The 13,575-nt window shown below is 40.6% G+C and overlaps 1 protein-coding gene and 1 long non-coding RNA gene across 6 annotated transcripts in view; both read left to right on the top strand.

Annotated features, from left to right (window-relative positions):
• The window catches only part of OXNAD1 (oxidoreductase NAD binding domain containing 1), a 40,481-nt gene that overhangs the window by 933 nt on the left and 25,973 nt on the right, over nucleotides 1–13,575 (top strand). Inside the window, exons 2-4 of one of the 5 annotated variants that reach the window (XM_045503706.1) lie at nucleotides 4,135–4,290; nucleotides 6,090–6,216; nucleotides 6,493–6,556. In XM_045503706.1, the coding sequence (XP_045359662.1) occupies nucleotides 6,098–6,216; nucleotides 6,493–6,556 (183 nt within the window). In that variant the 5' untranslated portion in view covers nucleotides 4,135–4,290; nucleotides 6,090–6,097. Of the gene's footprint in view, nucleotides 1–4,134; nucleotides 4,291–6,089; nucleotides 6,217–6,492; nucleotides 6,557–7,537; nucleotides 7,741–13,575 lie in introns of those variants that run through there. The other 4 variants (XM_045503709.1, XM_045503710.1, XM_045503711.1 and 1 more) reach the window with 4 other exon arrangements.
• LOC123611603 lies at nucleotides 8,350–9,340 on the top strand. Its single transcript, XR_006718755.1, has 2 exons — nucleotides 8,350–9,068; nucleotides 9,304–9,340. It is a non-coding gene; the product is annotated as an uncharacterized LOC123611603 (long non-coding RNA).

Consider the following 13,575-nt stretch of genomic DNA (forward strand, 5'->3'; position numbering starts at 1 on the left):
GCACACACACACATTCCTATGCTTATTTATATACACATACTCAAAGGTTTGCATGAAGTTACCAATTTTGTGCACACTGAGGTGTAGCTCCACATGGTTTAGCTCTTTTAAGTCTTGAAAAGAGGAGTCTGGGAGAAAATCAGTAAGTTACATAAAAGTTGGTAGAAGGTTATCTCAAAGGCCTCACATTAGCATAATTGGAGACCTACCCAGCAGTTAGGAAACACTTGCTAAATTAAGTGGGATGATTCTGGAGTGACTGGGCAAAGGAGAAATCCCAGCAAAGCCCACCCAGCTCCATGGCTGCTCCTTGTATCTCTGTAGACACATATACTTCCCACATAGTATCTTGGAGACAGGAGGACAAGGGACAGTCTTCCAGGGTCTGTTCACTAGTCCCAGTGATCATTTTGAGGTTGGGAACCATCTTTAGTTCTTCAGTGCTTCTCAGCATACGTACCTACAAATTAAAGATGAGCCATTTTTGAATGTGCAGAAATGGGTGCATTCATATTTGGTTTTTGGAAGTCTAAATTGGTAGGCCTTTTAGAAAGCAATTTGGACCTAGCAAAAACAATTTGCTGGGGAATTTTAAAATCTGAGGTCAGTAGCCTAGCCGTTACAGGAGTTGTTGGGTAATATATATATATTTTTTATGTATAATTTCTTTGTAACTTTCCAACTTTTTTTGAGTTTGTATTACCTAAAATGGAAAAAGAAAAACTAGTGAACTATTTATTAATTATAATGAACACTATTTGTCAGGCACTATTATCAAATGGTTTGTGTGCATGAGGTCATTAAAGAAGCCCAGTGAGGTGTAGGTATATTAATCCCATTATCAACACTGGGAAACTTGTTTAGGGGCTGAAGAGCTTGCCTAAGGAGGCAAAGCTGGTAAGTGGCGGTAAATTGTGGTGAGAACTCCGATCTGTCAGACTCCAGAACCTAGGCTCTTAATGAACTTTGATGTTGTCTGTGATAGGATGGCATTGAAGCAGAGCTGGATGAAACCTACAGCCCTGGAGCTCAGAGATTTTCTGCCAGAGCAGTGCTGGTTTCCTTGAGACCTAGATTTGGGAGTCTCCTTGGCTTCCTATACTGTTTTCATCCTGCCAGCTGTTGGCCATATGCCTTGTCTGGCCAGCAGTGGTTCCCTGTATGGTTCTGCCCAGTTTTGAGTTCATACTGTGCTGGAGAAAGTAAAACCATAACCACACGTGTAATGCAATTGTTTTTTTTTTAACCCCACCCAGCATTTCTCAATAAAACATTACAATGACTACTAAACTTTTATTCCTGAAAGGGAATGGAAATGTTCTGTAATGAGACATTTTTGGACCTTGAGAGTGTGACAAAAGCAGACTTACTAGTTGCTATGGGATCATTTGCAATCACAAACTTAGAAATTAAAAAAGTTGTTTAAATCATAAAATGTTAACACTGCTGGTCTGGAAAATAATATTGACCAAAATTCTCAGCATATGATCGAATTTAGAACTAGTTTATAATTCTGAATAGCAACTGGGTGTTGTGCATCAGGCTGAGGCGAGTTTATTGGCGGTATCAAACCCATAACCTCTCTAGGTTGTTATGCAGGGAGGAGAGGGCAGGGGTTAATGGAATTGAGTTGATTTTTAGTACCTCTTGCTTGCCAGGTACTTGCATAGACATTTGTTCCTTCCAGCAATCCAGTGAAGTGCTATTGGCATTTGATTTTAAAATGTTAAGATGTGACTGGCCCTAGATGAAAAAGTAGGAAGGAGTCAGGCCTGAACGCAGTTCCACCGATTTCAGGTCAAGCACTCTCGTAACTCGTGAACCACTAGAGTTCCCTTACCAAATGCCAAATGCTGGGAGCCGCTTTGATTCCTTAGTGACACTTAGGATTCTGAATCAACGGGTGCTATGATAGATCTGTGAATTTACTTTATTTCAGTGTATGAATGCTCTTAGAGTTGTTCTTTTGTTTTTTTTTTCCTCTCTTTTTTAACTACTCCCAGACCTCATCCAATCTGTTAGCAAGTCATAGGGCTCTATTTCCAAAATAGGCTCTCTGTTTTTCTACTTCTGCCATCTCATAGCTTTATCCTGCTCTCTTCTTAGACTGGAGCCTTAAAACTGGGGACTCTTGGCCTTCTGTGATCCATTCTTCACATAGTAGTTTGAATGGTCCTTTACTATAAATGTAAATTAGGTCATTCAGTCAATGTAAATTAGATCCTTAAAGTAAACCTTTCCTGGCTTATTCAAACCCTTCAGTTGCTTCCCATTGTCCTTGGAATAAAGGTCATACTCTTTCCATGGTCTGATGTCACCTGGCAAGTGTCTACCTGCTGGACTTCCTCTCTTGTCACTGTCACCTAGCTCCCTGCTCTCCAGTCACACTGGCTGTGGTTCCTGTAACATAGTAGGCTTGTTTCTGTGATCAGACCTCTGCTTCGTGGCTCTGCCCTTGCTGTCTGCTCGGCTGTCTCTTCCTCATCAGTCGGGTCTCAGCTCACATGTCTCTCGAGAGGGACCTTTCCTGATACTCCCCCACTTATTTCCTTTATCATACTCATTGTAATCTATATTTGTCTCATTAATTATCTGTTTATTATTGATTGGACACACTAATAAAACTTCATGACGAGAAGGGCTTGGTGTCTGGTTCTTTTTTTTTTTTTAAGTTTATTTATTTATTTTGAGGGGGGAATCAGTGGGGGAGGGGCAGAGAGAAAGGAGGACAGAGGATCCCAAGTGGGCTCTGTGCTAACAGCAGAGAGCCCGATGTGGGGCCCAAACTCAAGAACCACAAGATCATGACCTGAGCTGAAGTCTGACGCTTAACTGACTGAGCCACCCAGGCACCCTGTGTCTGGTTCTTTATTGTGTCTCCACGGTGTAGAAAAGTGTCTGACATCCTGGCAATTCTTAAACAGAGTGTACTTACTGAACCAGTATAGTTCATTTTAAATCGTAAGCTTAATCTGTTGCCTGCAGTAATTTTTTTTTTTTACTGTGTAAGTGGTTATGTTTTATTTGGCATTGATGAGAATTTTCTGTTTCAGAAATAGAGTTGATTAAGAATTTTTTGGTTGCGGTAAGGCCTATGAGAATAGAAACATTGATGAAGTATTTCTTTGTATCATTTTAGAAAATCCTTAATGTATGTTAATTTTCAAGAGGTAATTAAATATTTACATTGAGTATATGAAACCATTGGATGTATGTCAAAAAGTGGGTAGGTTTTGGTTTTTATTTTTATTACCTTACTGCTTTGGGAAGCTTTTTGAACACAATTGATAAAAAATACCCTTTATATGTCAGTAGATGGCACCCTTGGTCATGGTTACTAGCATTAAAAAAATAAGATTTTAGAATTTTAGAGAGAACAACTTTTAAAAATTAACATTCCTTTATTTTCTTTTTTTTTTAGTTTATTTATTTTGAGAGTGCAAGTGGGGGAGGGGCAGAGAGACAGAGAGAGAGAGAGAGAGAGAGAGAGAGAGAGAGAGAGAGAATCCCAAGCAGGCTCTGCACTGACAGAGCAGGCTCTGCACTGATTCCTGGCTCGATGTCACAAACCATGAGACCATGACCTGAGCCGAAATCCAGAGTTGGATGGATGCTTAACTGACTGAGCCATCCAGGTGCCCCCATTTCCTTATTTTCAAGTTCAGTTGAGCAGTAGACCCTTTAAACAGCATAATCACCAAAAGGCATATCTTAATTGAGGACAATTTATTTTAGCAATAGTTGTCTAGAGCACTGAGCCAGAACAGAACAGTGTTACCATATTAACTATGTATCAGTTAAATTTTATCAGGGGACTTGGCCTTCACTGACATGTAACTGAAGTTACATGTTACATGAATTGACATGTAACCAGCCTTTGGTCTGGTCTTTCATGGGGTGGGTATCCTAAGTAGCAAGAGTTAAAGACAGGTCAAGGAAGCTGAATAAAGGAAGCAATAAGATCAGAAAAGTGGAAACCCAAGGAGGAAGAATTGATGGATAGGAGGTAGTTGAGCGCAGACTTGCTGTGAGGTGATGCTTGCTGATTATAATGAGCCTTTCCTTTTGCAGCTAAGACTGCCTTTTAACAGTTTGCCAGCACTTGGTTCTTACATGTTGTCTCTGCCATTGCAGGAACTTTGTGAGAATTTCAGTATATGGAAACACCATCCTTGTTCCAACTGGTGTATATCCAAAGGTCTCAGTATAATACCAGGACCAAAGTGTTACATGTCAGTCAGTCAGCCAGCCACATATTTAATGACTTCTAAAATCTCATGGACTTCTAAAGTAAGTTTCACCTTCTTTCTTTCAACAATGAATGCACCATTTTAGGTTTAGCACATTCAGAGGAGAGAGACTACATTTAGTAGTCTTACATGAGATGAAAGGCCTTATGCTTCTTTCATTTACTAGAGAGAAAAATGGTGAGCAGCATGTTTATATCCACAGTGATGCCACAAGGTACTGTGGCAGGAAGTTGGTCTTTTAGCTTTTTTAACGACTAGTTAGAAAGCAGTGCGTTTTGATATGACTTGGTTTTAACTGACTTATATCATCCCTTGATTATTTACTGTTATTTCTTTTCTGTCTCTATTTTCTAAAATGTAAGCTCTCTAAGAAAGTCTTTGTTTTGTTTATGTCTGTATCCCCAGTGCCTGCCACATAATGGACTCTTAATAAGTATTTGTCAGATGAAGGACTAACTTAACAAATGTGGAGTAGGAATGTAAGCACACACAGCTTGAATTTTTCTAACGCAAAATTTATTACAATTAATTTATATATAGTACCTTCCAAAGAGCTCAGAAAAAAGTGTTTACATACATTTTCGTATATTCTCTAACTAACATAGGACAAATAATATATTGCGATATAACATGTTAAAAGGGACCATCGGAGGCAAAGAAATATTCAGAAATTTGCAGAGGATAACAGAACGGTAGGAACCAAAAAAATAGATCATCTGACTCCTGATCCGTGCTGTTTTTTTGATAAGCCTATAGGTTTTTTAATTGCAATGTTGGATAATCTTTCTGTTTTTTGTGTTTTATTGAAATATACAAACAGAAGTGCTTAAATCCTAGGAAGATAGCTTGAATAATTTTCAATGCTTTTTGTTTTTTTAAGAGCATTTCTAAGTTTGCAGTGAAATTGAGGAGTCAGTACAGAGATTTCCCACGTACTCCCTCCCTTCACACATGTGTAGCTTTCCCCATCATCAGTATCCCCCACCAGAGCAGCACATTTGTTAGAGTTGATGAGCCTGCATTGACACATCATAACCCCCCCAGAGGCTGTAGTTTACAGCTCACTCTTGGTATTGTGTGTTCTGTGGATTTAGACAAATGGTGTCTATCACTACCACTATGGTATCGTGCAGAGTATCTTTAATACCCTAGAAATCTTCTGGGGTTTGATGACTTTTTACAAAATGAAAATACCCATGCAGTCAGCATTCAGATTAAGAAATAGCATGGTGATTATTACCTCCCCAAGGATAACTGCTAACTTGATTTCTGACTTGATAGATTAATTTAGTCTGTTTTTTGTACTTTATATGACTGGACTCACAGAATATGCTTTTCGGAGTTTGGTTTTCATTCTTTTCGTTCAGCATGATATTAATGATACTCATCTATGTTACTGCACGTAGGTGCGGTTTGTTTATTTTCATCGCTGTGAACCTCAGAAAATTTGCTCCTTGTACTTTATCTAGCAAGAAATGTTAAAGACTTATGTGATGCTCTTTGAGAGGAATACAATTATTAGGCAGTTATAAAATCTGCTCTCCCATAATAGCATAAGATGAGTCACGTGAGGTTGGTTAGTGATTGTGGAAACTGATAGCATGAATATTCGATGGCACCGCTGATTACATATGTCCGTACGGTGGAGATCAGTTGAATCAGCTCTAAATAGTGGCAGAAACTATGTCATAGTAGAGTTAGGCCTTTAACATGTGTGCTGTTTTGTTAGATCAGCACATAAAAGTACCAGCAAAAACCCAAACTCTTCTTCATTGGCCCCTAAGATAGTCTAATATTTCCCTGCGTTCTCAAAATCGTTTAACTTTCATGTTTACCCAGGAAGCACCATGGCGTGTGCTGCTGTCATGGTTCCTGGGTTGTTGCGAAGCTCTGTTGGCACCATCTGCGCTCAGGCTGCTTCGCTGAGATTGACGTCTGGTGCTTTGCGCCACCTTACTCTCACAAGGTGAGTTTTTGGCCCTGGTGTCATTTGAGGTGATTCAAAGCCCTGACCTGTGGATGGCCGTGGGACTCCTGAAGGCACATCAGAACATCTGGCTCATATATGCATGCCTGTGGTAGACCGTTAAGCTTTAGTTAGATGTGCAGCTTTTCACCGACCACTTTCTAGGATCCATAATGTTACAGTGCGTTTTGAACAGTCATGATGTTACAGGGGAAACTAATTTAATTATTTTTGTGAAGATAATACTTAATAATCTAATTTTACTTTCTATTAAAGCATAATGAAATCCAAAAGGAAAACTGATCACTTGGAGAGAACTGCAAATGTCATTCGACGGGAGGTTTGTATCCTTGGGTGACGGCAAGTTTTTCGAGGCTTGGCAGTGCACCCGGTTACAACTGGCTCACAGGGAACGCCTCGATCCCTTTGAAGGACAATCCAGGAGAGTTTGTTATTTTTTTGTTCAGAACCTTTTCTGATAGGACATATGACAACTGATTTGAAAAGATGACAGCCAGATACTCAAATTTTTCATTTAAAACTTAGAATGAATGGATTAATTTTTTTTGGATTTCACTTTTTTTATTAAGTTTTCAAATTTTAATTCAAGTATAGTTAACATACAGTGTTATATTAGTTTAAGGTGTATAATGCAGTGATTTATTTTATTTTTTTAATACAGTTTATTGCCAAATTGGCTAACATACAGTGAATACAGTATGCTCTTGGTTTGGGGGGTAGATTCCTGTGATTCATCACTTACATACGACACCCAGTGCTCATCCCGAGTGCCCTCCTCAATGCCCATTGCCCATTTTCCCCTCTTCCTGCCCCCCCCCTCCACCCTCAGTTTGTTCTCAGTATTTAAGAGTCTCTATGGTTTGTCTCCCTCCCTCTCTGTTTGTAACTATTTTTTTTCCCTTTCTCTTCCCCCATGGTCTTCTGTTAAGTTTCTCAAGTTCCACATATGAATGAAAACATATGGTATCTGTCTTTCTCTGACTGACTTATGTCACTTAGCATAATACTCTCCAGTTCCATCCATGTTGCTGCAAATGGCAGGATTTCATTCTTTCTCGTCGCCAAGTTGTATCCCACTGTGTATATAAACCACATCTTCTTTATCCTGAATGGATTAATTTTTGATGAAGGGAGTATGGCAGCAATTGAGGGACCTACCCTCACAGGTGTAATGTTTAGGGTTATATTTTAGAGATAGAACTTTAATAGCCTACAGTTTATGAGTAGCTTCTTTTTTTTTCTTCTTCCTGTTCTTTGTTGTTGTTGTTGTTGTTGTTTCTTTCAGCACCATGTCTCAAAGTCCTTGTACTTATCCCCACTTTAGAACAACTTATTTCATCAAAGGAGACAGCACTAACATCTGAGAAAGGAAGGTGGATGAGTTCTTGTTACCCTTGCCATGTGCAGATTTTCTCCCCACCATATTCAGACTCTAAAAAACTAATCTACCACCTGAAGGGGTGTCAAGGGCTGGGAAATAAAGGATCCTCACCCTTTACCTCAGTGAGTAACCCCATTTTCTTTTAAAAACATAAATTGGATATTTGATTTTGCTTTTTGAGTGAATCTTCACATATTTAGATATATTTATCTTAGTGTTTTAGTGTATTTAAGCTAGCAGTAAAAAAAAAAACTTATATACTTCTCTAAACATTGTCAGAGGGGCGCCCGGGTGGCTCAGTCAGTTGAGTGTCTGACTTCCGCTCGGGTCAGGATCTCACGGTTCGTGAGTTCGAGCCCCGCAGTGGGCTCTGTGCTGACAGCTCAGAGCCTGGAGCCTGCTTCAGATTCTGTGTCTCCCTCTCTCTCTGCCCCATTCCCACTCATGGTCTGTCTCTCTCTGTCTTAAAAATAAATAAAACATTAAAAAAAAACAACATGGTCAGAAATTGCATTGTTGTAGGAATTTACATTTTTGGTATTAATAGTAGGATACTTTTGTTTTGGAGTTACTCATTTTATATTAAAAATAACATGCACTTAGGGGGTGCCTGGGTGATTCAGTCCGTTAAGTGTCCGACTTTGGCTCAGGTCATGATCTCGCAGTTTGTGACTTTTGAGCCCCATATCAGGCTCAGTGCTGACAGCTTAGAGCCTGCAGCCTGTTTTGGATTCTGTGTCTCCCTCTCTCTCTGCCCCTCCCCTGCTGGCGTTCTGTCTCTCTCTCTGTCTCTCTCAAAAATAAATAAACATTAGAAAAATAAAAAAAATAATAACATACCCATAGATATAACATGAAGCGGGATTCTAGAAATATTTAAGTTTAGACTCGAATATTTCCATAATTTTCAAAAAGATAAAATGCAAAGCAATAAGCTAATAAAAGGAGAAAAAAAAAAGAGCACTATCAGATTTACACTCCTAAAACTAATTTAACATGTGCACACGTATATTAACATTTATAATATGTATGTATATGCATATACACATATAAATTTGCAAAGAGTGGATTTATATAGCATAGCAAAGTAACAATTACTTGGCAATATGAGAATCCTCTACGAATATATCTGTGATTTAAAATGACAGTTTCCTTCTCATGTCTTCCTTCTCTCTAAAGATAAAAATCATCCTGGGGTATTTTTGTTTGTTGTAAGTATAAAATCTAATCATTTCTTATATTTATGAGAACGTAACAATCTGAAGAAAAGGAAGGTGCTCTCCCCAAAAACCCATTTAACAAACACCAAAATGTTCTATAACCCTAAGAGAACAATTGTTAATTACTTATTAGACTGCCAAAACACTTATAAAAAACAATGTATGGTATTTTACAATGAAATATTTACATATTTATGCTTTGTGAAATCCCATGCATCTGGAAAAACTAGGTATTTAAAAAAAATTTTTTTTTTCAACGTTTATTTATTTTTGGGACAGAGAGAGACAGAGCATGAACGGGGGAGGGGCAGAGAGAGAGGGAGACACAGAATCGGAAACAGGCTCCAGGCTCTGAGCCATCAGCCCAGAGCCTGACGCGGGGCTCGAACTCCCGGACCGCGAGATTGTGACCTGGCTGAAGTCGGACGCTTAACCGACTGCGCCACCCAGGCGCCCCAAAACTAGGTATTTTTAAATAATAAATTCATCTGTTATTTACAAAGTTGTTTTGAATATTGTCATGCTGTCCAGTTAAATATAAAACTGAATAGCTCAAAGAGGATCAATAAAAAAAATTTTTTTAATCTTTATTTATTTTTGAGAGAGAAGAGAGAGAGAGAATGAGAGAGGAGATAGAGCATGAGCAGGGGAGGGGCAGAGGGAGAGGAAGACACAGAATCCAAAGCAGGCTCCAGGCTCCAAGCTGTCGGCACAGGGCCGATGCAGGGCTCGAACTCAGGAACCATGAGATCATGACTTGAGCTGAACTCGGATGCTTAACCAACTGAGCCTCCCAGGCCCTCCGGACAATAAAATTTCCTATAAAATAGTAGGATACACTTTAAAAGACAATTGTTTAGGCCCTGCTTTTCAAGCTAGTTCTAAAGAAAATTGCTTTGGGACCAAGTGTATGTAGTATGTTTGTGGATTCAGCTTTAGGCTGATGTGTTTTTTTTGAAAAATCCGTGTAAAATTAGTTCAGCATGATAGATTTATGGATCTGTAAAAATGAACTTTTCCCACTGATGATAAATATGAAAATACTTTTTTCTTTTTGGCTCACTCAACACACAAAAATGCTCATTTTGTAAACGTGTGATTTGTTAGGATTTCTGTTTAAAAAGCGAAATCTAGGGGCGCCTGGGTGGCTCAGTCGGTTGAGCGTCCAACTTCAGCTCAGGTCACGATCTCACGGTCCGTGGGTTTGAGCCCTGCGTCGGGCTCTGGGCTGATGGCCCAGAGCCTGGAGCCTGCTTCCGATTCTGTGTCTCCCTCTCTCTCTGCCCCTCCCCCGTTCATGCTCTGTCTCTCTCTGTCTCAAAAATAAATAAATGTTAAAAAAAAAAAAAAAAAAGCGAAATCTTGGAGGCACCTGGGTGGCTCAGTTGGTTGAGCGTCTGACTTCGGCTCTGGTCATGATCTTGCAGTTTGTGAGTTTGAGCCCCATGTCGGGCTTGCTGCTGTCAGTGCAGAGCCCGCATTGGCTCCTCTGTCCCCCTCTCTCTCTGCCCCACCCTCGTTTGTGCTCTGCCCAAAATAAATAAAACATTAATTTTTTTTTTTTAAGTGAGATCTTGCCAGTTTTGAAGAAAAAGTAGTTTATTTAACACGCTTGGACTACACTCTTTTCTGTTGTATTTTGAGGCAGGTAGAATTAGAACGTGGCTTGGTATACTTTATGTGTAAAGGGCCAGATAGTATTTTAGGCTTCATGGGCAATGTTGTCTTAGTTACCACTACAAAACTCTGCCTTTGTTGTATGAAATAGCCATATACGACATATAAACAAATCTGAGTGGCTGTATTCCAATAAAACAGTATTTACCAAAATACCCAAATTTGGCCTGTGGATCATAGTTTGCCAATCCCTGAAGTAGAGTAGCATTTCAGAATTTTACAGGACAAAGTTATTGAGACTGTCAGGGGTTATTTTGAGTGAAGTTTAAGAAAACCACACAGAAAGTTAATGTAAGCTCTAATAGAATGATTGCAAAGTTAAGAATTTTAATGCCCAGAAGTCAGAAAATGACAGGGGTCATTGCAACCATGGTATTACCTTGACAGAAGAACTTTCCAGTTGCAGCTCTTTTTTTGTTTGTCTGTTTCTGATTTCCTTTCCTCTCCTGAACAGAATGGAGGAGCTGGGAGGAGCTGGATAAAGCTAGATGGTGGCTGAGGTACAACTTCAGTGGGTATACGGTCAGCAAGGGCTCACGCCGATCCCTCCAGAGGATGGCTCCTAGCGGTAGAAGTAGGAGCCTGACCTTGGACTTGCCAGAATGAACAGTACCTCAGGCTGGGTCAAAATGGAACGGGACCACCTTCTCATACCACTTTTGCCTTTAATTTGTACTGCAAGTACATTTTATAGAAAGAGCTCCCAGCATGCCACTTGCTCTTCACTTCAAGTCTGTGAAGTAGTCTCAGAAGAGGATAGCATCTGCATTTGATGAAAGAGGAAGTGGAGCCTAGGAGATACGCTAGGGGCGGCTCCCTGGACCAGAGGGGAATTGAGCCCCGTCTCTGACTCCTGGGCCAAAGGACCCTGCTGCCCCTCCTGGAGTGGGTAAAGAATGGAGCACTCACCCACCCAGAAATGTTTTTTCCTTGTTGGGCCTTGAGTTCCCGCCGGAAGAACTTATTGAATGACCATATTATGATGTTAATACTTCTTATCTAAGGCTGTAAATGTAACCAGCCTGAGGTCATGCTGATGCAGGAAGCTGAGGTCTGAATTAGATGACATTTGACTGTTTGTGTTCAAGTGCACAGTTTTTTCTTAAGGATCAAAGAATAAGCAGCCTGGGTAACCTTGGAAATGTCAAGGAGATAAGAGTAAGATTTTGTAATGCAGTAAGGATTGTGGAGGCGCGACTAAGATTTCACTGGAGGGGTCACTCCATGCTTGGCCTCTAGAAGGCTGGCTCACTGAGCAAGAGGGACTCTGTCTATCAATTTGATGGGAGAGTTTGGTAAGGAAAGAATTTTTAAAATCACGAATTCTTATGCACTTATTTGGTAATATGCAAGACACTAGACTAGGTTTTGGGGTTGCGGCCCTGAGCACGATACATAAAGGCCTTCACCTCAGATTCTTAGTGGGACTGTGCTCAGAAGAGACTGATTCTATGCACCTAATTGATTGTGGAAAAACCATGAATCCTTTTATAATTGTACTAGTTTTGCTTCTTTTAGAAGTGTAAGCCTTATCCAAAAATGCTTATGTGTGTCATTACCCTTTTGTTGACAAAGCACTCGATTATATCAGGTTGCTGCTTGATTCTCACCAACCACCCCGGGAGGGAGGTGAAGGGATCCTTGCCCCCATCACCTGCACAGGTGAGGAAATTAAGGCTTCAGAGACTTCGATGTGATGACCCTGATTCTTGATTTGCCTGGGCCAGCATCCTGTTTGACTCTCACAACTGCCCTGTTTTGGATGAAAATGACATTGTAGGCCTACATTTAAAGGACTGGCTTAAGTAAATGAAGGACTCAGTCTCTGAACTCAGACCTTTGATAATCAAACTGTTTTTTCTTTCTACTACAGCAAAAAAATGTGGCACTTGGTTCAGACAAAGTTTGATTGAGCCACACAATGGAAGATAAATTTCACATCTCCTCATCTCTGTTCCAAATTAAAACTTAAGTGTTACTGGATATAAGAAAGGAGAGATTGGGGCTGACACAGTGGTTAGTTAATAAAGTCAAATGGCTGGGCTCCTGGCACAGAGACCTTTGGGGGTCCTATGGTCCCTGTGTTGATTACTGAGCGTTGATAGTCTGCTCAACTTGTGATTTTGCTGAGGGTTGGGTTTGGGTGCGATGGGCTGCTTAGCTGGAGATCTGGACTGTGTCCTGAGTTTAACCCTTCCAATTCTCTGCTAGTCATCAGCTACACATTTTGGGAAGAGCGTCTGCTGGAATGGCCTTCTTCAACGTGGGGGCATGGGAGTAGGCATCTCTTTAATATGCAGTGTTTCTAACCGTTGGGCACCTGATTTGCTGTGCTTGTCAGAGTCTGATAGAGACTCTCGTACAGATTATCCAGCCTAGGATGAGCAGTAGTTGGCATTCCAGCCCTACCACGCTGTCAGTTCTGACGGCAGAGCATGGTGGGGAGAAACCTCAGGCATCCGCCACTGAGAGGTAGCTGTGTGGCTTATAGGGGACCTGGGCTCTAGTCTTTTGGTGAAACTCCCAGGGAGCTATAGTCGGATGGCCCTGGCAGTAGGTCTGTGGCTCGTCAGGGTGCACAACTCACTCTATGAGTGGAAGCCTGCAAAGACAGAGGCTCCTTGGAGGAAGGCCCAGCTTAGCAGTGTTGGAGCCACAGTATCCAGCACAGCGCTGATGGAATAGGCACTCACTACACATTTGTTGAGTAGAGCAAACAAGTGTGAATCCCACCTCTGTGGTCGATTACCTGCACTGCCTTGGATGGGTCACTTTGTAAAGTTGGGACGGTGACAAACCCCACCTCAAGAGATGAAGTGGTGATGCAGTGTGTACTGTAGGCACTGCCTGTATTGCTACTTTTTAGCGATGCCTAGAACTGGTTAATGTCTAAAATGTACAGTGTCAGTGTTCTTCACTGACACACTTCTGCTCAATAAATTAAGTCATCTAAAAGGCAAGGCTCTTTTCCATTACTCGCCATTATTTCCGTTATTCCATTATGCCATTATTATTATCCAATCTGCTGAAATAGATTTTATTTTAGGTCCGGCAGACATG

This window comes from Leopardus geoffroyi, chromosome C2 (genome assembly GCF_018350155.1).
Source record: "Leopardus geoffroyi isolate Oge1 chromosome C2, O.geoffroyi_Oge1_pat1.0, whole genome shotgun sequence".
NCBI lineage: Eukaryota > Metazoa > Chordata > Mammalia > Carnivora > Felidae > Leopardus > Leopardus geoffroyi.